Source organism: Ostrea edulis, chromosome 3 (genome assembly GCF_947568905.1).
Source record: "Ostrea edulis chromosome 3, xbOstEdul1.1, whole genome shotgun sequence".
NCBI lineage: Eukaryota > Metazoa > Mollusca > Bivalvia > Ostreida > Ostreidae > Ostrea > Ostrea edulis.
This window is the reverse complement of record NC_079166.1, coordinates 6,282,410-6,307,545: the sequence shown is the minus strand read 5'-3', so window position 1 is coordinate 6,307,545 and position 25,136 is coordinate 6,282,410. Positions and strand designations below refer to the sequence as shown.

Here is a 25,136-nt window from a genome sequence, read left to right as displayed (position 1 = left end):
AAAGGTAAATACAAGAGATTAAAAATAATATATGGTGATGAACAAACACTGTCCACAAATCATATCAACTTGAGGTCTAGTTCCATGACACAGACTGGGGTTATCTACATGTTGTTACAGGCTATTTCATGTACGTTCTTCCTTCCTTACAATTGTGGCCGCCTCGGTGGTGTAAAGGTAGAGCGATCGCCCCGCATGCAGAAGGCCGGGGTTCGAATCCAGGCCGCACAGACCTAAGTCGTTAAAACAGGTAGTGACTTCCATCGCCAAACGCTCGGCATCAGGTGTGAATGTCACGGATCTTCGGAGATGATCTTAAATCGGATGTCCCGTGTCATAGTAGGTGTGGCACGCTAAAGAACCCTCACTGCTCAATGGCCGCCGAGCATAGGCCTAAAGAGGGTGTTGCACGTCTCATGTTAATTTCCCGGTGTTGCATGGATAATCGATAAAATTAAATTCATAAATATATGATAAAAACTTATCTCCTGATTTAAACATTTTTGAAAATAAGTTTAAAAGACGTGTATTGACAAAAATTAGCCAAAATAATTCGAGTTTAAATCAAGCAATAAGCAATTTATATGATTTTTAGCGTTAAAATGGAGGGGTATCCCCGAATTTCAGAAAAACTGCCTCCGTGAAACAAAATGAATTTAGCATGAACATTTTCTTCAAGTTTTCCACTACAAAACTGTCGTTTTGAAATTTTATTTCACAAGGACATTTTTTGTTGTTGTAAATTTCAAAAAATCCGAACCGACTTCACTGATATTATGTTCAACTTCACCTAGCCTGAACGTTAATTTCCCTTAGTAATATATGGTCTACTGTGTGGTTCAGTGGGTTAGGTCATCAGCTTTTATAAGTAACGATGTTTTCTTTTTCAAAACGACCGGGTTGGAATCCCTCACGAACATATATTTTTTCATATTGCGTTTTCCACCCAGATTTTTTTCTTAATTGAAACGCACTTCTAGTTTTTATGCATGTTTCGTGTGAAATCTCTGATTATTACACTGTGCAGAGTTTGAAATAAGCTTTCAACCTGGACACTTCTTAAGTTTGTGAATATGACTCGCAACAAATGCATGTACGCCGAATACAGCATGCAATACCTGTGGTTTTACACTGTAATAGTCAAGGCTGCTAACGAGAATTGGTATGTTGTTTCTGAGTGAAAGTTGTTGACTTAGGCATGGTGCCTTTTTCGAAAAACCGTTGTGAAATTTGCAAAGTTTTGAAAGAAAAACTTTAAGGTCAAACAAAGTAAATAACCGTTAAACAGTTGGAGTGGATAAGATGATATGTATTCAAGTAGCAAATTGCTGTAATGATGAATCAATGTTTTCAGGTGCATGTACTTAGAATTATGTTGAACTTTTATTAATGCTTATTAAACCTTCCCATATTTTGTTTTTCGGTCAGTCATGTACAGTTGCCAATTGTTGATTGTAGAAAATAATACATACGAGTATAAGAATTTTTTTTAGACTGTACTAGTATAGAATATTAAATATTTGATACACTCGTAACATATAACCGTATACATTGTATTTGATACTCATGAGGGGAAAAGCCGATTTAATTTTCACGATTTCAAAAATTATATTTAGACTACATGCATAGTGTATTGACACTGGCACTGAGCTCCGATTAGGGAAAATTCCCGCTTCGGTGCAACACCCTCTTTGAAGCCTTTCACCGGTCTTGGTGACGTCTCCATATGAGAAAAAATTCTCGAGAGGGATGTTAAACTAAATACAATCAATCAATTCTTACAATTGTGAAGTATTCAAACCACAATGTATTTCCCTTTTATAAATGCATTTATCTAATTAATATCCGGAAACTCATAACAGGTTCCTTTTATATCTTGCACACTGTCTTTCCGGGGAGTAGTCCTTGCAAAATATCTGATGAAAAATGAATAAAAATAAAACAGATTGATAACAGAAATTAAGACTTACGTTTCTATATTTCATATCTTTTATTAATAACTTTGTATTCATGTTATTGATAATGAATTATTCTTATCAAACAAATCACCTCTCATTCTACCGAAACGATGAGAACTAATTTCTCATTTCCCGATATGCACTTTCTAACACAAAAACAAATAGATTGGCCGACGAGGATTAAAGTATAATATTGATAATTGATATGTGTATTAGATCGGGAAAACAAATAATTGCAGATATAACAACTTCCTACATCTACTCAAAAAATCAAAGGCCTACGGATACACGTTCAGATATTATACAATCTACAAGGAAATAAGAATACGGAAGTTTTTTTTTACATGGGTATTATCATTGTGTATGCCTTGTTAACACACCAGCTGTGAATACCAGGCTAAGGTGAAAGGACATTTGTTCAATGCAACTATAACCAATGAAATACGGTATGTCTGTCCTTCATTATAATCAATGATTTGTTATTTTGTTTGATATTGATACATGTATGTTTAAATGCGTGCCGAGCCATTTTCTTCCTTTATCAACACATGCTGTTATCTATATTTAATTTTCCATTTTTTTTAATTTTTTTTTTTTTTTTTGCTTTTGATAACTTTACCAATTATAATTAATGATTGTCATTTTATCATGATGTGCAGTTGTGAACAATGCTTGCATGAATCGTGCCGAATATACATGTACTACATATATTTTAACGGCTGGTAATTCCGAGTAAAATGAAATTTGGAGGTAGATATAACAAACACATTGACGTCGCACACGCTATTGGTGTCAAAATGACGTTAAAAACGCAACGTCAGAACATCGATATAATATAACTTACGTTAGAATAAGTTTTGATGAAAGAAAGATGTAATATTGATATGCCAGGGGTATGACATGAAATTTTTAAATTTTGTAAAATACAAACGTTTATAAAATCAAATTTATTACGGATGTTTTTTAAATACATCTTTCAAGCAACTGAAATATTCATCATCTCAATTAGTTTGTGTCTAATCGTTAAATGTGTATTTCCTTCACCATGTCACTTCTTACTTCAAGAAAGCGGTTCATGATTATTGTTAAATTATAAGCTATGGTAAAATTATGGAACGTGTTATTTTAGAATAATATTATTACAAAATCTTTTCATTCAAATCATCAAATGATAGTTTTGACAGGTACTAATGCGGCATTTGAATGGGCCAATCAATCAATCAATCAATCAATCAATCTACAACTTTAGAGTTAGTAATGACTAGCTAAAACTGGTCCAAAGTTATCTAAACAGAAACACAATTCCTGTTTAATTCAAGTTAACGTGCTAGAGACCCCCAAAGGATCTGTTTTACATGTAGGTCCTCGTTTATTTCCATATATGTTAATGATATTGCTAGAACGTGTCAAAGTTACATGTACATGTATGTATAAATTTATTTTAAGCCCCCTTCCTAAGACAAACATTTACAATTTTTTGTTGAGCACTTGTTCCTGGAATTTCAATAACGCAAAGTATGCTGGTGGAAGCGTTGCAGCTCATGTTATCTTGCCTTTTCTAAAATGAAATTCATTTGTCATATTTAACTCTGTAATCGCAGGAAACAAAGAGGCTATTGTTTCATAACAGAATGCTTTGTGCTTGCACCAATCTAATTAAAATTAGATCCTTTGATCCGCTCACGAACATCGCATCAGAGGATCTAATTTTATTAATTAGATTGTATTGTATCTTGAGAATTTTTCACTCATATGGAGACGTCACCAATACTGGTGAAGGGTTTCAAATTTAGGCCTATGCTCGGCGTTTATGGCCATTGAGCAGTAAGGGTTCTTTAGCGTGTTATATCTACAGTGGCACGGAACATCCGTTTTAAGACCCGTGACATTCACACCTGATACCGAGCGTTTGGTAATGAAACTGTCACTATCTGTTTTAACAACTTAGGCCTGTCACTACCGGGTTTGGAACCCCGAGCTTCCGCATGCAGGGCGAACGCTCTACTTTTATACCGCCGCGGTGGTTCTTAGATTGATACATGCTTGTAATGTTAGTTATGTAGACACTTACGCCTCGTCAAATTTGGTATTTTTCAAGGACCCCCATCTATTTCCGTATTACCCCCCTAAGTGTCTACATAATGAATTTATCCTGTCGATGATTTTACGGATGTGGTTATATACATTAATTAAAGGCATATTGACATTAATCATTGAATTTCTTGATGCTTTTTTAATGTACATGTACAAATGTCATAATAAATGACTGCAATGTGTGTATTCTTGAGATACTTTATCAAACATACAACAAAGAAAAAGTGGCTGCAACATTTAAACCATCAACAACGGAATAAAAGCAAGTTTTTCAACAAACTGTAAATTCAAAAATGAATTCATTTGTTTTCGTATACTTCGACAGCATAATATGTACTGACTCCAGTGACAGGGTATACGTATTCTAATGACATCATAGTAGATATATGTGGTCAGTAAACCACGTGGAAGAGGCATGTTGAAAATATTAGGTTAGTAAGAGACATTACATAATCTATAATTCCCCGCCTGTTATAAATATCATAATTTCAAAATTAGTTGTCATATTTGGAGCTGAAATTTTTGTTGTCTACAATGCTTAATTAAAGTATTTCTAATGGTCAACCAAAATTTGAACATCAGTTTTTGAGTTACAAGTAGTATACAGTACTCAATACTTGGTTATGTAAACAAGGCTCAATTTACATCTAGATTGCTTAATGGAAAAAATCATGTCTAAAACAAAATGATGTGTGCTAAACACTAGGCACTATTCAACTGTGTTCAGAATTAACTTGCAAATTGAAAAAAATTGCTTTAAACGAACTTTTACTAGTATATTTAACCTATGTAAACAAAACCATGGCACGAACCTTGTTTACATACCACAAGAATTGTGAGCTCTGTATCTCCCACATACCTCGCCACCTAACATTCAAATCTTTGCTGACCATTAAAAATACCTTAGTTACGCATTCTAAACATTAAAATGGAAAAATGAAATTTGAAACTTTTCAGTTCAAATCGTGTCAATGCCCCTTTAAATCTTTGATACATTGTTTTACTACAGTGAAAACCTTGATACATTAATTTACCGTAGTAAAAACGTTTGATGCATTGATTATTACGAGCGAAGACGAACTCTGGATTGATAGACATTTTTTGCACGCCGGTCTGATATCAAACTCCCCGTGGAGGCCTCATTACGTCACCTACGAATAGACCTTTCCAATGTGACGCAGTACAATATAGAGATTTGTATATTGCGAGTCCGCGATTATCATGCAGGCAAATAACACTAAAGAAGTAGTTCGTAGTTAAAAGTTTAAAGATATTGACATTAAGAGCATTAATATAAAAGTATGGATTTTATTTTAAACATAAAATGATCAAAAGATGATTAAAAAGTAGGGAGGCTCTGTTCAAATTATTGTGTAAAGTAATGAACTTGATGTTTACGTTCTTGTTTTGAAAGTTGTTTACGTTTGACGTTATGTTTTTCGCCATTCTACAATGACGTCACACAGTATACGCGGCCTAAGAAATCGCTATCCCATAATGCCTAACTGGAAGAGTTTGGTTTGCATAAGCAAACGAACTCTGGCGGAAGTTTGGGTCTGATATGTGATAGGCTATTGTGACGTCACCTGTACCGCGAAGTGCAAAATCTGCATAATAATTCCCAAGTATGTGGTAATATGGTTTTATTCTGATCATCATAAATGCCTTTTTGATGATCGACCCCGCAGTGGCAGACCCAGAGTCACGGCCTCTAGAGAAGACCGTCAAGTTCGTTTGCTGTATTTGCGAAACAATTTTTTTTAAGTTGCGGTAAAGATGTCTGAGAATGCTTTAGGCAGAAGAATTAGTGCTCGAGCAGTGCGGAACCGGCTAAGACATTGTGGTTTGAACGTTTGTAGACCTAACAAAGGGACAGAACTAAACGAAAAATGTACAAATCCACGTTACTAAGAGCGTATACCCAATGAACTCACATGTCGTTTAAAATAGCCACGCTTGAATAATCACGATTACTTTATCACGATAGACTGTAGCTAAGGTCTATTATTCAATTTCAAGTGGAAAATATTCGACATATAGACATATACCTTTCTTATTTTGGTCAGTATAATATTAACACTATATTTCTCTCTCTTTTTTAAATGTTATACTTCGGACTCGTTCTATAATCGTAACCCTCGGTTTGCAAAATTTTGATACATTCCTTTCGTAAATGACTATTTGCTACTTCTAAATACCCATTTAGTTTCAATTTAGTGTCAGTAGTATTAAAATGATGTTATTCAAATGTTTTCACATAAACATCATACATGTATCTTAATTTGGTCCTGCCCTGGAGTCAGAACATCTTGCACCGGAATCATGAAATTTACAATTTTAGGCCTTCTTGTTCTACGTGACTATGTATTTAGATTTTCTTGCATCGTTGTAGAGAAGAAGATATTTGAAAATGTTAATATTTGGCAGTTTTGCTGCGCCCCTAAGGTCACAGGGCAGGAGAAGTAATGAAATATATGTCCCACTTGTCCCAATGATGCTACATTTTAAATTTGGAAGAAAATATCAGGGTAATTATGAAGACCACGAGGTTAAAATGTTCAATTGTCATCGCATGGTAATACCAATAGGTCACGGTAGTGACTAGGGCGATCTGAAAAGGTCAGCTCGACATGTGGTAATTCTCTCCTTCTCGTTTTTTTCAGAACTTCAATAAACACAATGATGTTTGGAAACGGAGCACTAGTAATTAGGATTTTCGTCTACTCTTTCTGCATTAAATCTGCTTTCACCTTTGTGTCACAATGTGGCCTGGAGGTATGTTTGTGTGATTATGAGAAACAAACTGCAAACTGCAGAGGCAAGGATAGACATGCAAAACTGCCTTTTATTCCTGCGTTTCCGAGTGGCATAAAAGAAGTTGTCATTCGAAATTTTGTAATCCTTGATGTCACTAAAAAGATGCTGGGAAATTTGACAAAACTCTCCTTATCAGTATTACGTCTAAGAAATTTAGATATCAGACACATGGAAACTGAGTCATTTCAATCACTTCGGAAACTGAAAGTTTTGGAAATTTCCATGAACACACATTTATTACAGACAACGTTAACAAAGGCACTTCGTAGCATTAGTCCAGAATTAACCACCCTAATCCTTTCGTCAAATGGTTGGAAATGGATAAACTCTGATGTGTTCAGTGGTGTTTCCCTGGTCAATTTGCGTACCTTAGACATGTCGAAGAACAAGTTATCAAACTTCACAGGAAAAGTAATAAAGCACTTAAATCTGACCACTCTTGATTTATCCTCTTCTAACTTTAATAATATCGATGTACTTTGTGACGAAAACAACAAAGTTTACCGTCATCTTGAAAATTTGCATCTTCGTTCAACAAGAGTAAGACACATCTCACAGTCAATATTCGAATGCCTGCCACAACTTCGAACATTGGATTTACAAAACACAAAACTTGGTCACTTTCCCGAAATTTGTTTTTCCTCATCGAATTTCCCTAATCAATTGAGAAATTTATCCCTAACAAATACAGGTATATCGAACACTGTTTCGGAAAGGTATTGTCGATGTATGAGCAGATTAGAAGCACTAGACCTGGGTAAGAATGCAATCACCGATCTTCCAGAATTCTGCAATCAGAGTGGAGAAAGCAATGTGCCGGCACTACAAAAGTTACACCTCAGCTATACGACCATTACGATATTAAACAAAGAATCCTTCAGGTGTCTTCGATCCTTAAAAAGTCTAGATTTAAGTAATAACGTTCTTCGGGAAATACCTGATCTTTGTGACAAATCAGGAAACAGTTTAACACCAACTTTGATTTCTCTTAACCTCATGAATACAAGCTTAGTGCCTTTAAAAACATTTAACTTCCCTTGCCTTTCAAAATTAGAAAATCTGGACCTTCGCTTTAATTTTTTTCGTGCAATTCCAGTATTTTGCGATGAATCGGGTAAGAGTTTCCAACCAAATTTACGCCAACTACAATTATCCAATACAAAAATCAAGTATGTTTTTAACAACAGTTTTAACTGTCTTCCGTCATTAAAAAAACTAGATTTGAGCAGTACAGAAATTCATCATCTCCCAGACAATGTCTTTAGCCCTCTTTTATCGCTTTCATTTTTACAAATAGGATATGTTAAAACATTGAAAAAACTTTCAAATTATGCATTCAACGTATCTAGTCTTCACACACTAAAGTTTATCTTCAATGACTTCAATTTTGAAGATACCTCGAAATTCTCATCAAATACATTATTTCAGTTTTGTTCAAACATAAAGATCCTGCATTTAAGTGGAAACCATTTTCCTACAGGGGTGCTTGCCTCCAAGCTATTAAAGCCTCTGACACATTTAAAACAATTAGTTATCCAAAGTAGTAGAATGGATACGATTCATCGAAATACATTTGAATCATTAAAAAACTTAGAAAAGCTCTCTTTGCAGCAAAATAGGATTATTGGATGGACAAATGATGTTTTTCAAAATCTCACTAATCTCCTTCACTTAAATCTAAATCTAAACAAAATTGCAGTTTTCAACCAAACGTCTATTCCCCCAGAAATCTTAAATAAGCTAGAGACGTTAGGACTAGCTTATAATCCCTTTGATTGTGGATGTGACATGATTTGGTTCAAGCGATGGTGTCAAGAAACCAATGTTACTCTCTTGAATTTTCCGGGTGAATATTCTTGCAAAACCCCTCCAAGCATGCTGAGACAATCAATTTTGGCTCTTCGTATTACAGAAGAAGACTGTGAAGTGAAAAACCCTTGGATTCTAATAGTGATAGCTACATCGGTTTCAGCAGGGATTCTCGTTTTTAGTTCCATTTCCATCGCTATGTATTTGCCAAGCATACGCAATTTCGTATATTATATACGTTTGAGACGAATGGGATATTTGAAACTGCTGAATGACCAAGACTTCAAGTATGACACATATATAGTTTATTCCGAAGCTGATGAAAAATGGATTTTCCGAAAAGTTTTACCAAAATTAGAATCTGAAGGATTACGAGTATGTATTCCTGACAGGGAATTTGAAATTGGCGCGGATAAGTGTACACAAATAGAAAACGCCTTTAGGGATAGCAAAAAAATATTGGTGATATTGTCAAACGAGTTTGCAAAAGACGAGTGGTGTCTTTGGCAGGAAAATGTCGTCGAAGAAAGATTGAGACAACGTGGCGATTCAACAGTTGTATTTGTGCTATATAAAAACATAAATAGCAGGAACATGATAGCTTCCCTACATAGAACAATAAAACGTCAACGAATGATTACGTGGCACGAAGGTGGTACACGAGAGGCAATATTTTGGAAGGTGGTGATTTTAGCTTTAGAGGCACCAATCGGTGAACCACCCATATCGATTGCAAATAAGTAACATGAATTCGGACTCTTAATTTAAATTGTACAATACACACGCATTTCTTAATGAAAATTGTATGTTATGCTATCGAAACTAGAAGGAAGACTAATTACATGCGTGTTCCTCCTTCCCCACCCATTTTAATATGATTTTCAGGTAACTGCTCTCGTCTCTACATTTAAAAGAAAATTAAGGTAGATAGAAGACCCCGATCTAATTACAAGTGAACGTTATGTATGTCTTAGCCTCTCATATCATATGTTTATTACAAGAAGCATGTATGCATTCAGATCAAAATTTCATGCTTTTTATTGTATTTTGCATAAATGCAAGTCTCTCTGCTAATTTGTTGATTCTTGACCAACCCTGCCTATGTTTTAAGAAGAAAAGGAATTGTTTATATTCTCCGAAAGTCCGTCAAATGTTCTGAGCAACTCTATAATTGATGTTTTTCACTCGAACATTCCCACAACACTTAAGACAGGGCGATGCAGTAACACTTGTTAAGGTTCCTTCATTCAGCGTGGCTTTAGGGTTAAAAGACAAGGGGTGTATCTGATGATAACATGGAGATATGTTCCGGAGTAGGCGATCCTTTGTTGAGTGGAACTTATCAGGAACGAACACAAACATTACGTAAAATGTTGTTTAGTTCATCAAAGAAATGATTGTCTGGTTGGTTGGTATAGGAAGTGTCCGTTAAATTTAATTACCTATATGGTGTTATGAAAAAGTAAACGTATCGAACAGTGATCAAACTCATTGATATAAATAATAACAAAATAAATATGGGGTAGATACGGACCAATTCACATACCAGAGGTGGAATCATGTGCCTAGATGGAGTAAACATTCCCTTCCGACCAGTCACACTCGCCGTGAACCCTATATCTTGATCAAGTAAACGGGGTAATCTGTAATAACAATCGGTGTGTAATACACGATCAACAAATTGGTATGAATCATTAGAATTCCTATCAGTGTTGTAAAACGGGGTTTCCTTGAAGGTCAATTCCGCAACATCATGGTCAAGTCAGAGGTGGAATAAATATATAGATATATTTCTTATGCTGATGATATAGGCTTCACGAGTGCGAAGTGTGGCGCAGAGGTTAAAATCCTTAGTATCTGTATTTGACCAGTGCACAAGCGCTCAGTTAGAAAGAGGTGATCTTATTTTGTTTCCGGGATTCAGGATATAATTAAAGTTCAAATTTGTTCAATATCGTTATCGAAGATCCATGATTACACTGATCGTGTGTATTAAATGATAAGCCTGTTAACTGTTAATTATGTGCTGATGCTAATGATGTATTTCTATCTACTTCACTAAATGAGCGTCAATAAGACTTGACAACTTAGATAAGTATTTTGGAATGCTTGGTGCTTATCTGTAAATCCCACTAAAACCAAAGTACTTATCTTTAACAAGGCTGGTAGATTTATTCACGAAAACGTCCCTTGGTACCTTCAGTTGTTAATCATATATATATATATATATATATATATATATATGTGTGTGTGTGTGTGTGTGTGTGTGTGTGTGTGTGTGTGTGTGTGTGTTTGCGGAGACGATGTGTTTCCAGTGGTAACGACAATCATGATTGACTCCCCGTTCTATTCAAATGGAAGTCATACTTGTATACGATTTAAAGGTGTTCATTGTAAAGAATAAATGCTTTATATCTCAACATTCAAATTGTAATGAATATCTAAATAACAGTGATATTGCTATAAAATTGCATGATTTTATTTTGTAGATTAATTTTGATGAGTGGTAATTGGAAGGGTAACCGACTCCCCATTATGATTAAATCTAGATTATCATCTGCCACATCCTGATCCATGCGATATCAGGTTAGCTTGGTGCAGTGGTATTCGCATAAGTTAAATAGTTGATCGTCAGTAAGATTATAGCATTAGTTTTCTGGTGCGACCAAACTCATGTTGATCCCATTGTATCGGAGTCATCAACAAGCACAAAGGGAAAGAAAAAGGGCGTCATAATAATTGATGAAATCCTCATAGGTAATTCGTGAAGAATGCATAGTATGATATAATGTAAGTGGTGATGATAGTCAGACAGCAAATGGTGGAAAGACTACATAATTACTGCTGAAAACTACTTCATACAGTCAAATGCTTTGAGTCTGTGTAATATCGAAAATATCCGTAAAGTACTAGATTTCTTCATTTAAGTTTTTTGCTATTCTTATCGATTTCATGAAAGACGTATTGTTTTTTGTATAACACAGATTAGATTAACTTTAATCGCATAACGTAGTAACATTCCCAACTTTCGCTTGCGAGTCAAGTGGATACTACTCAAAAGGTCCATGTGCATGTAGAAAACGATATAGTGCGAACGTTCATGTACTGAATTGTTTTCGGAAGTAACATTCTCTTAATTGTTTCCCCTAATCTATATTTACATTAAGGAAGTTAGCTCCTCGGATTTTGAGTACAAATCTAAGATGATATAACTGTGTAGGCACTGGCTCAATACTTATTTTGATTGGTTTAAGCATATTATATATTTATAACTTGAATATGATAATTCAATTCTTAAAGGGTTGAGAACGAGTACATGTCGTGGCTGAAGGATTCTCTTATCAAAAAATTCTTAATTTTCAGATTTTACAATTTCTGGTTTATCTAATATATTGCCAATATCTACACTGCTGCTGTGTATTTCAATGTGGTAATTTATGATTCAAGTAGCAAACTTCAAACTAAAACAAATGAAATTCAATGATTTGCTTCCTATATTTTTCCAAACAGAATAGCAATTTTTAAAAACGCCAAAATTACGGTAACACCATACTCTCATTGTTATCTGATAAAAGTGTATAAAAACATATTTATTTCCACCGAATAGAGTGAAAACTAATAAATCATCAAATGAAATGTATAGATCATCACACTTCTTAAGATGCAAGACATACATAAACAGAATCATATATCAATGTCAAATAATTGCCATTTTCCTTAAACAGCGTTATCAAAATTTCACACAAACTGGTTATAACTATATACTTATAGTATTCATGAAAGGTAAAGATAACGAACAGTGAGTGATCAATGAGAGGTGAAGATAACGAACAGTGATCAATCTCATAACTCCTATAAGGAATACCAGATAGATAGTTAGGCAAACACGGACCCCTGGACACACCAGAGGTGGGATCAGGTGCCTAGGAGATGTAAGCATCCCCTGTCGATCGGTCACACTCACCGAGAGCCCTATATTCTGATAATCTCATACCTCCTATAAGGCATACAAGATAAAGAGTTGGGCAAAGACACGAACCCCTGGATATACCAAAGGTGGGATCAGATACCCAGGAGGAGTAAGCATCCCCTATCAACAGGTCACAGATTCAAAACAATTTCATCAAACTGATCCTTTACTAAAAGATACAAAATGTCTGAAAATAAAGTAAACCTGTTGTGTAATGGACTATGTAAATATATCAATGAAAAAAGAAATGTAATTACTCTCAGATTCAATATTTTGAAAGATATCGATGATTATTCATATATGCATGTAAATTAGACTTTTGAAATATTTAATGTTTAACAAGACTCCAACATAATTCATATTCCTATGATGCATAAATCTAAAATAAATCAATGATTTTGCAAAGTCCTATGGCATCACATGAGCGTGGTATTACTCTCACTCACCCAAACTTCCGTATGGAAGTTAAAGAAAGGTGAACATAACGAACAGTGATCAATCTCATAACTCCTATAAGCAATACAAGGTAGATAGTTGTGCAAACACGGACCCCTGCCTAGGTGCCTAGGAGAAGTAAGCATCCCCTGTCGATCGGTTACACCCGCCGTGAGCCCTATATCCTGATCAGGTAAACGGAGTTATCCGTAGTTAAAATCAATGTGCCTAGAACGGCCTAACAATCGGTATGAAACACGTCAGACAGCATTTAACCTAAAATAGGTTGTATTGACGAACTAGATCGTTATAACGACCATATAATTTGCGAAATGTGGACTTCAATCAACACTGTTAAAACCCCTGTACCACCAACTTATTTGTCAGTAGCTTACCTCGATTCAAAAACTGACTATACGCAGAACAAGCTCTTGTTTATCGAATCAGTTGAGAGATATAAACACCATATGCAGGTGATAATGGAATATTGCTACATAAATATGGGAAGTTGACGATGGGGAAGCTGAAATCACCCCATTTGTAATACAGTTGAATTGTCAGTTTACCGTTAATGTCTACTTTCAATAAAATATCTAAGTATGAAGCAGAAGTGGACGACTCTGTGGTGTCTTTTATTTCAAGCTCACAGGAATATATCGAATCGAGATATGAATTAAAGTTATTATTGTTAATAGACAAAACCTCGTCCATATATCTAAATGTCGAATTGAAGGCCTCAGCAAGATATTTTTTTCTTTTAGCGTAAACGTTTTTGAATAAATTCTGCTTCATATGAATAAAGAAACAGGTTAGCTAACAAAGGAACACAATTGGTGCCCATGTGTGATGAAGTTAATTTTCATTTAGTTAGTTTTTGTGGTGTTGTCAGTAAATATTTGTTTATGCTTGTAAGGTGTTTCCGTAGTGTGAGTGTTGGTCGATAAGGCTATTTTTAGCATACCGGTTTGGTCAGTCAGAGTAGCGGCTTTTTGTCAAGCGTGCGGCCACGTTTTCATGCTTTTCAGCAGGGGTCTTTTCTTGGCGAATTCCAGAAGTTAGTCTGGGTAATGGGTAGCCAGAGCGACACACATTTTACTGTGTGGGCATTGGTTTTTTCCAGCCGGTAAGCTATTTTTGTGTGAAATATTTGCGAGGTTTCGGGTTAATTTGCTCGTGTAGTGTGTTTTCAATTTTGTTGTTAACCAAGTCGCTTTGAGTATAGGTTTTAGGTTAAGTAATTGCTATTTCAGTGCAGAGGGGATTTAGGAAGCTATCTGGGCCATATCAGGCAGTACTCTCAGCGTTTCAGTAGGTGCTCGGCGTGGGAATCAAAACACGTGAGACCGCACTGTACATGGGTGTTCCACGTGGTGGACTCGGCAATTATTTTGTGGGCCTAGTGTTGCCATTGGTTTGAAGTCGGCGTTATACCCAGTATCGTTGTTCAGTGAGAGACCTGAGTCCGGGACTGGAAGCGGAGGGGGGTGTTCGCGCTGTATGGAGGCCTGGTTGTGTCAAGTGTGACATGGCGATAACTTGAATTGTGCTGAGTAGCCAAACTTTCATATTGAGTTTCAGTAAATTAACATTTTATCAAAATGGAATTTGAGAAGTTTTGTATTTACAAAACGTAATTTACTACTGTTTAACTTTTTCTGTAGTTAGTGGAATTTGCTACTATTTGAACCATTTTGTAATACATTTATTATGAGTTATATGTTCAGTCTGGAATGACATATTTGTTGTATTGACTATTGACTTGTCTTGACAGTTATACGTTATATTGATTGTCAATATTGCCAGGTTTATTTATACCAATTTATATTTTCTTTCTCGGTGAGAGAGTATGGGTGTGTGTATGTGAAAGTGTGATTTCTTTGTTTTTCAAACATCTTTATATTTCTTATCTTATTCCTAAATAAATTTTCTTTTTATTTATTCTACGATTTATCATTTTCTCTATTGCCTACACAAAATCCAAAAGAACTTCATTACACCATGGAAATTCCAACAAACTGTTGAGAGACCTGATCACCAAAGACCACGAAGACATTGTCAATGAGGAAGTCTAGCATATTCTTTATTCCAACCTCAGAGTACTTGTGCGTGGAATCAGAGTGGTGTTTAACAAAGTAAGTTTTTGGATGACTGATAACTAGGTATGCATATTTCCTTGTTCCATTTTTGTTGACGAAGCAACTGTCTATGATGTCAAAAAGTTTAGTGTTCAATTTATCGTGAGGACTTGTGTATAGTGTTGAAAAGTCATAGGTTTTGATGTTATTGATTTGGGAAAAGTTTTGCGATTTCAAGTTTACTAAAAGTTGTTTAGAATATTTTAGAATCCACATTTGATTAACACCACTTCTGAAATATGTAGTCGCACAGAAAGTTTGAAGTTTCACCTTCAAAAGCTGTTAATATTTTCATGAGGAGCAAAGATAGAGGCTTGGTAGAGCACTTCCTGGAATACATAGAATACAAAATTAGGAGTAGAGTAACTGCTGACCTTTGAATAAACCAGAAGTGCGATCTGGTGTCTAGGATAGAAAAAGCGTCGCCCGTCGACCGGTGATGCCCGCCGTAGTCCTTAGTAAACTGAGTAATTCATAGTCAAAATTAGTTTGTAAAGAGCTACCTAACAATGCAGATAAACTATTACAGCATTGGACTTACTGACAGGCTATATTTGTAAAACAAATCGTTTTAACGACCATAAGATTCACGAAATACTGACTATAACAGAGGTTGTTGAAACCCCTATCAAATCAACTAATTAAATAGTAGCCTGCCTCCATTTACACACTGAACATACGCAGAAAAGGGTATTGCGTATTGAATGAGTTCCACCATTTACAAGTGATAATTGAATATTGCTAATTAAATGTGGGAAGCTGACAATGGGCAACCTGAAGTTCCCCCAAAGATTTGCTGTTGACATCTATGTTCAATAATATATCCAAGTATGAAGCACATGACGTGGAAGACTCTGTAATATCTTGTATTTCGAGTTCACTTGGATATATCGAATCGACATGTGAAGTATTGTTAATAGAAAAAACGTCATCGAGTTAAAGGCCACTGCTAGATATCTTATCTTTTCAATATCTAATTCACTAGATACTATTTAATTGAACCAATTTCAAATCACATAAATGAAGCTATCTTTTATTGAACAAAATTTGTCTTAAATCATATTTATGTTCAATGATTTCAAGATTGATCAAATTAATTAAAAGTGAGTTCAAACATTTCAAAACATAAACTATTTTTCAACTCAATATTCTCAAATAGTCGACACTATCTTCGAATTATTAACCTACAGTGGACATACTTAATTCCATTGAGTAATTATTTCGTGCATATTTAATTTTGTTTGGACCGCAGATATGAAGTTCTGCTTAGTTTATATGAAATTGCCTATTTTATGTCCGCTGGTATAAAATTACGCGGGGTTTTTACAATCGCGGACTTGGCAGAATGTACATTTTATCCTAAAATCAGTTAAGATTTGACATTCCTATGGAACGCTCTGTGAACTAGACCTGAATACATCAATAGTGACCCTTTTGTGGTCCATCTTTTTCGATGTCATTTTCTCCCAAATATATTTTAACATATTTATCAACTCTTGGGTATGTGCACAAAGCGTTAAGTTATCAGGATCCGCTTCCGTCATTTGTTATAGAGAAATTAGTTTCTGGTGCTTAGCGACTAGGCAATACCTTTGATATTCGTTTACCAATAAGACCTTAGATTTTAGACAAATTGTTATCATGCTTGCCAGGCGTTGTTCTGGAAAACTACAATAAACAGTTGTTTTCGGCTTTGTTTTTATTTGTATTTTTGTCGGTCGCACGTTTTGGAGAATTGTTAGCTCTGTGAGACGTACAACAAAACAACAAATGCCAATCAACTTTCAGATATCAGTTGTATGTGTAGGGCTGGAGATCGATATCAGGTCAATGTCTGTTTCAAAAAGGTGTTGCACGTCTCCTGTTAATTTCCCTAGAAGTGTTGCATGAAAGATTGGAAAATTTAAGCTATTCAAATATATGACAAAACCAATTCGAACGTATGTCTTGATTCAATATTTTTTGAAATTAAGTTTAAAAGACGTTTATTGACAAAATTAGCCAAAAGATTTCGAGTTTAAATCAAGCAATAAGGGATTTATATGATTTTTAGTGTTAAAATGGAGGGGTATTCCCGAATTTCAGAAAAACTGCCTCCGTGAAACAAAATAAATTTAGCATGAGCATGTTCTTCGAGTTTTTCTATAAAAAAAACTGAAAGTTTGTTTCACGGGGGCATTTTTTTGTAAAATTAAAATCGAAACGACTTCACTCGTATTATTTTCAACTTAACCTGTACGTTAATTTTCCTCAGTAGTGTGTGGTCTACTGCATGGTTCAGTGGATAAGGTCGTCGACTCTTAAATGTAAAGATGTTTTCTAATTTAATTTTCACGATTTCAAAAATTCTTTTTAGACTACATGTATAATGTATTGACACATGAAATGTATTAGGCTTGTCCCTGGTACTGGGGAATCCTTCAGGTATTTAAATGGCAAATGCACAATGAGTATAAATATGAATGAAGGTCAGTTCTACGTCATGAATGTTGGCACGGAGCGCCGATTAGGGAAAATTCCCGCTTCTGTGCAACACCCTTTGTGAAACATAACTCTCTGGGTCAACCCAAATACATGTCATTTTCACATGGGGACTGAAAAATATCTACCATAGATGCCCTCGTGCAATATTTAAATTCCAGGAAAAGCAGGGACAGTTCATTGTTTATTTTGAATAGAGGTGTATCATTTACCAAGGTTGCATTCAATAACACCCTTCAGAAAACGTTACTTGCCTGTGATTTAGATGGCACAAAATATAAAAAGCATAGCTTTAGGATAGGTGCTGCAACTCTCGCTCTCCACAAAAGTTGCATAGATGCGCAAATAAGATCACTGGGTCGCTGGTATTCGAATGCTTTTTTATGCCCCCTTTGAAAAAGAGGGGGCATATTGCTTTGCAACTGTCGGTCGGTCGGTCTGTAGACAATGTGTTGTCCGCTCAATATATTTCGACCCCTTTGCTTGATAACAACCAAACTCAGTACAGGGGTTGCCTCTGGGGAGTAGCTGATTCTTATTGATTTTCAGGTCACATGGTCAAAGTTCAAGGTCGAACTGCTGGTCTTTACCCCATGTGGTAGACCATGTGTTGTCCACTCAGTAACTTTTGACCCCTATGCATGATGACTACAAACTTGGTACAAGGGTTGCCCTTGGAGAGTAGATGATTCCTATTGACCTTCAGGTCACATGGTCAAACCTCTGGTCTTAAACTCATGTGTTGTCCGCTCAATATCTTTTGACCCCTTTGCTTGATAATAGCCAAAATTGATACAGAGGCTTTTCTTAGAGAGTAGATGATCCCTATGGATTTTCAGGTCACATGGTCAAAGATCAAGGTTAAACTGCTGGTCTTAACCCAATGTGGTAGACCATGAGTTGTCCGCTCAATATCTTGAGAACCATTCACTTGATGATAATGATATTTCATATGTGAGTTGGTTACGAGTAGAATATGACCCCTATTGTTTTTCAGGTCAAAAGTTAAGCTACTCTGGACATAGGAATATAATGTCTGCTCAATATCTTGAGAATCCTTTGCTTGAAAAACATCAAACTTAGCACACTAGTACATCCTAAAGAGTAGATAACCCCTATTGATTTTGAGGTCATGGTCAAAGGTCAAACTGGGCATAGGAATATACTGACCATTCAATGTCTAGAGAACCCTTTGATTGACAGACATCAAACTTGGTACACCAGTACATCTTCAGAAGAAGATGACCCCTATTGATTTTGAGGTCAAAGGTCAAGAGTCAAACTGGACATAGGAATATACTGTCCGTTCAATATCTTGAGAACCCTTTGCTAGACAGACATCAAACTTGGTACACTGTTACATCTTCAGGAGAAGATGATCCCTATTTATTTTGAGGTCACATGTTTAAAGGTCAAGGGTCAACCTGGACATTGGAATATACTGTCCGCTCAATATCTTGAGAACCCTTTGCTTGACAGACATCAAACTTAGTACAGTTGTGTATATTTAGGAGGAGATGACTCCTGTTGATTTTGAAGTCACATGGTCAAAGGTCAAACTGGACATAGTAATATACTGTCCACTCAATATCTTGATAACCCTTTTGCTTGACAGACATCAAACTTAGTACATTGGTACATCTTCAGGAGAAGATGACCCATATTGATTTTGAGGTCAATTTTTTGAACTGGACATAGTAATATATTGTCTCTTATAATTAAAGAATTATTTGCTTGATTGACACCAAACGTGGTACACTGGTACAGCATAAGGAGTAGATGACCCCTATTGATTTTTAGGTCACATGCTCAATTCACGCTTGACATAGAAAGACATTGTCTGCTCAATATTTTGAATTGATGATACTACTATCAATTCAATGATGTGTGTATAACCCTTTTCAATTTTGCACCATGGGGGGCATATGTGTTTTACAAACATCTCTTGTTTTAGAAATATATCGGATGGAATCGAATTTCCAAAAGTAATAAAACACGGCTTTCGTTATTACCCTTACTTGACCTCTGTGTTTACCTGCTGGGGTCGGTGGCCACAAACAACAATTTAGTACTGTTATTGTTTAGGACTGCAACCTTGTCTTTTGCTGGAACAAGTAACTAATTATCTAGTTTGCATTGCCATTACCTTTTGGGGGTTTGTAATGTACTCGAATTTGATTTTAGACAAGTTTATATATCCTGATTATGTGTTTGCTTGCAGCGTTACCTGCTAGGACCAGCAATGCACTCGATTTTTGTGTGTGTGTAGGCGCGGTAAAGTGCTGAAACAAGGGCACCGCTAAGCGGAGCATCCCCTCGCGGCAGGAAATATCATGAACATATGTATGCATTATCAAGGCATAAATGAGGAATGAGGCCAATATATATATATAATATAATATAATAATTCCCAGATTTTCATACCGTTTAATAAAAATTGAAACTTTTTCAAAAGAACTCGACGATTAAACACTGACATTTATAGTTCCACATTTTGAATTATTTTGTGATATAATAAAACGTTAGTAATTATGACACATGTATGCATAATAGACAGCGAATACAAGGGAAGAAAACTCTCATACTTTTCAACATTCTGCACTCCGTACTGTGTAAACCGGCCAATTTCTTTGGAACCACACACAGTCGGTTTAGACAGATTATACTGTATAGCTATTTATTATTGATTAAAATTCTTATACCTCTATTATCATTTGGTGGTGGTGGTGGGAGTTGGGGAGCATAATTAACATGGTATTTTTAATAAACCTATCAAGGTGCATATCATTTGTGCAGTTTCCATTATTCTTCCCATTATATATATTCATATATAGGTGTTTGTTAAATATATATAGTTATTTATTATTGATTCAAATTCAGATATCTCTAACATCATTAGGTGGTGGTGGGTGGGTAATTAATATGGCATTTTTAATAAACATATCAAGATGCATATTATCTTGGGGGGCATGGGGGGGGGGGGGCATATACAAACGTGATTGGGCTGTTTCCCTTATTCCTAGCAGAAACATATCACGTATGCACTAAATTTCAGTTATTTACTTACCTGAATATACCTCACAGTTGTTGTATGCAGGATGCATGAACTCAGAACATTCCCATGGAAGCAATATTTTTTCGTTATGTAAAATGACAATATACCTGTGTTGACAGGTCGACGAAGCTTGTGAAATATCTTTATAGCTTTCTCAATAATTACTTACCCCTCAAGAATTAATTCTGTAAACAGACACGTGTGGTAATCTGGTAATAAAACCGTCGTTGTTATTTTAATTACTCAGTGTCAGAGATAGCGCTTTTAATTCCTACAGACTGTCTTTGCGCACGCCAACGTGCACTAGGCCTAATATGACAATGCACAGATACAAACTTACCTGCAGCAGACGTAAGCTGTCTCGTTTTCTTTAAACTGGTTCCCTCTTAATTGGTGCAGCCGAAGCGACCAAAATCGTAACTTGACAGGGTACCAGTTTGAATTAACCGGAAGTGAGTATTGTCAACCCGTACATAAAATTTCACGGTTTTTAGGTAGTAAAGACGCGATATTTTAAGACATATTTCACCGATTAACTAGAAAATGAATAGGGTTCGTCTTTTTACAATGTCACATATGTATGCGAAGGCTGAGAATCGTTAGTGCAAAGGTTCTCTTTAAATTTTGCCCACAAGCTGTAATAGACACACACACAAACACACGTACCGTAGCGATGGTATATCCCCTCCGCAACTAGTTGCACGAGGGTATAATAACACATAAATATGACATGAAAGAAAATAGCATATATATACATGTATTATGTAACTACATAATAATACTTACAATCTGAGGGGACAGGGATGGAACATGAGAAAGTCTACTAGCGTTTGTAGCATGCGATGGGGCTACGCGCGTTGTAAACATGACTTAAAAATGAAGAGTTCCGCAAAGGAAAGAGAACTCTGAATTATCAAACTGAAAATAACAAGGGCAAAGAAAGATAACTCTAGGTTCCATCACAACCAGTTTGCACATTCGTATATTTTTCTGCTGTGTTCATACAATTTAGTACTAGATAGTTGCATGTAGTTTTAGTTGCAGTTTTAATAGTCATGTGATACTTAAGATTTCTTTCTATGTTACATGACTGAATTGTTGATCAACGTGTATTTGATCAATAAATTCTATTTTCAACGTCATTGTAATCTTCTCCTGTGTTTAGCTAAAAAGGGGGCATAAAATCGGTTAAAGAAAGGGTGAAATTCCATTAAAGATATCCATCCGTATTTCTAATTGACCCCAATCTATATTTATTCATTGAATTTAACCTATTTATATTTTATTTAGGGGTAAAGGAATTATCCTGTCATCAATGTGATATAATTGACCTGTTATTTGATATGTTTTGTAAATACCTGTGACCGATCAATAAGGGATGTTTACTCTTCCTGGGTACATATATGTACATGAGCTCACCTTTGATGTGTCTAAGTGTGTGTTTGTCACACTCTTAATTTTTATTCCTAATGAGATTGATCACGGTTCATTATCTGTAAAGAATCCGGGTTAGAATGTGTCCTCAATACACCTTGCTTGTCGCAAGAGGCGACTAAATGGGGTGGTCCTTCGGATGAAATCGCAGAAACCGAGGTCCTGTGTCACGATAAAGATCCCTACCTGCTCAATGGTCATAAACGCCAAGCATAGACCTAAATTTTGCAGCCCTTCACTGGTTATGGTGACGTCTCCATATGAGCGAAATATTCTCGAGATGGACGTAAAACGATATTCAATCAATGAATCATGTAAAGATTATGCTAGCAACAATTAAACGTAAACCGGGTGTTACCGGTCAACAGGGGATGCTTACTCCTCCTAGGCACCTGATCCCACCTCTGGTGTGTCCAGGGGTCCGTGTTTGCCCAACTATCTATTTTGTATTGCTTGTAGGATATATGAGATTGATCACTGTTCGTTATCTTCACCATGCTGAAAGGAAACTATTCTACACTTTCATTGATAACAAAACACTATGTTTGATTCCATGATAGGAAATAATAATTCTTAAATTGATATTCAATAAAAAAAAAACTTACATGTTACGGGTCGTCCATTCTTCAATACATCTTTCTTTCCTATGCTGTATAATTTATAGTGTTTTAAAATTGGTTGTATTGTACGCATTGGATATAGGTTTTGAACCAATGTTAAGTAAAACGGAAACATGGTAATGAATGAACTTAAAGATTATTTTTGCCTAACTAGAATTGTACGATTTTAGAATAATTGAAATGATACTTTATGTAAACTTCACATGCATATGGGTATATTGTGCAAGCTTTCACCCTTTACTTACTTAGTACATACATATCAATATATCTTATGTCGCAAAACTTTGTGTGACTGGTTTACCTTCCATAGATAATTTAGCAACATGCATAATACACTGCTTGGTCAAATTGGACCACTGATACACATTGTGCGTTATTTCTGGCGCCCGGGAAAATGGGAAACCGCTCCTAGTCCATACCTTCCTGCACTTGTAAATTCGATCGACTACGTGACATTCGAATTGGTGTTTATGTTCTATAGGATTAACCTGATAAAATCTGATGTAACAATTGAATTATAAGCCGTTAAACACTCACACGAATATATTAAACAGGAAAGCCAATTCCTTCAGTTTTAATTAAATTCATAAAAGGTGACTGAAAACTTTAAATGACAAGTTAGTCATGTTCAAAAATCACATTTGTAAGACAGCCGGATAAAGATAAGAAAATTAATATACCTTTACGAATAGAATTATATACACAGGGTGTGTCTCACAATACGCATGTTTTATCTCGTGGGGGTCCAGGTTAGAATAAGTCCTTGGTACCCTTGCTTGTCGTAAGAGGCGACTAAATGGGGTTGTCCCTCGGATGAAATCGCAAAAACCGAGATCCCATGACACAGCAGGTGTGGCACGATAAAGATCCCTCCCTGCTCCATGTCCATAAGTGCTGAGCATAGGCCTAAATTTTGTGGCCCTTCACCGGCAATGGTGACCGTCTTCATATGAGTGAAATATTATCGAGAGGGACGTAAAATGATATCCAATCAATCAATCTAATCATGCCGTTTTATGTCATCTTTAAATGAAGGGAGTGAAGATAACGGACAGTGTAATTACAAACAAGAAATGTTTGTAAAACACATATCCCCTATATGTTTGTATGTAGGTATATATATGTGTATATGTATGTGTTTATTTTCCCCCCAGTGACATCGTGTGTGTATTTTATGTATACATTTTATATTATGTTACACTATATCTATTTTTCTATTCTCTCATTTATTTGTCTGTGAATATGTTTTATACAGGACCACAATGTAAATTATTTCATTTGTACTAATTGTGATATCCTGTCTAAATAAAAGAATTTATTATTATTAGTATTACCCGTGCAAAATTGAAAAGGGTTATACACACACATCATTTAATTGATAGTAGTATAACCAATTCAAAATAAGGAGCAGATTTAATGATGTACCAATGTACCAAGTTTGGTGCCAATCAAGCAAATAATTCTTAAAATATAAGAGGTAATGTATTACTATGTCCAGTTTAACGCTTGATATTTTACCATGTGACCTCAAAATCAATAGGAGTCATATTCTCCTGAACATGTACAGTACCCGCAAACGTTGTTCTTGACATTCCTATTGTGCGTTTCAGGTTGTGTTTTGCGTTTATCAGGTTTTCCGTTTATCGTGTAGCTTCGGAAACTATCGCGATCGTATGTTAAATCTAATCAGAAAGTACAATATTTTCCGAAAGCTTTATTCGTTTTGTTAAAGAAGCTATTTTTAGAGATCGAGAGAAGACAGTATATTTGAAGGAGAACATAAAGCTGTCGATTTTAAGGCAGAAGAAGAGCTATTTGTCTGTCCAGAGTTTTATGTTCCTTCGAAAATTTGGCACTCATATTCCGACGTCCCTAGCTTTAGAGGAAGTACCGCAAATCTAGACCTATGCTTAGCGCAAAAGGCCGTGACATTTAGGGCTATTTATTGTACCAACATCTGCTACGACATGGACCACCGTTTTAAGGACATATCCGAAAGAAAATTGACTCTCACTTCAAGATGCTGAGAGTTGGGTGTTGCTAAAACGCAGAATGGAAAACGTAATGGAACAGAAAATATTATATGCAACAATGTTATGAGGTCAGAATTTTCAAAATAAATGATTTATCATGGACAAGGGAAGCAGAAATTACAGGAAGAGCGGGAAGTCATCCACCTTTTCATATACCTCCTACTAATGCATATGTATTTTGAATTCATTAACTTACCAAAAAATATTAATAAAGAAAAAAAAAAAAGAAAGAAAAGAAAAATAATCATACTGAAAAAGACTTGAATTTTATTTAATGAATACAATGTTCCCCCAA

General features: G+C 35.5%; 1 protein-coding gene and 1 long non-coding RNA gene across 2 annotated transcripts; both read left to right on the top strand.

Moving 5' to 3' along the window:
* The first annotated feature begins 1,861 nt into the window (after positions 1–1,861).
* LOC125674529 (toll-like receptor 13) lies at positions 1,862–9,748 on the top strand. Its single transcript, XM_048911686.2, has 2 exons — positions 1,862–2,404; positions 6,716–9,748. The coding sequence occupies exon 2, from the start codon at positions 6,732–6,734 to the stop codon at positions 9,420–9,422; it is 2,691 nt and encodes an 896-aa protein (XP_048767643.1). The 5' UTR covers positions 1,862–2,404; positions 6,716–6,731; the 3' UTR covers positions 9,423–9,748.
* Positions 9,749–14,095: 4,347 nt separating this feature from the next.
* LOC130053163 (uncharacterized) lies at positions 14,096–15,022 on the top strand. The gene is made up of 2 exons (XR_008801653.1): positions 14,096–14,206; positions 14,334–15,022. It is a non-coding gene; the product is annotated as an uncharacterized LOC130053163 (long non-coding RNA).
* Positions 15,023–25,136: the final 10,114 nt, after the last annotated feature.

Bases quoted from the DNA above. Each gene is read 5' to 3' on its own strand.
- LOC125674529 (XM_048911686.2), top strand. From the start codon at position 6,732: ATGATGTTTGGAAACGGAGCACTAGTAATTAGGATTTTCGTCTACTCT.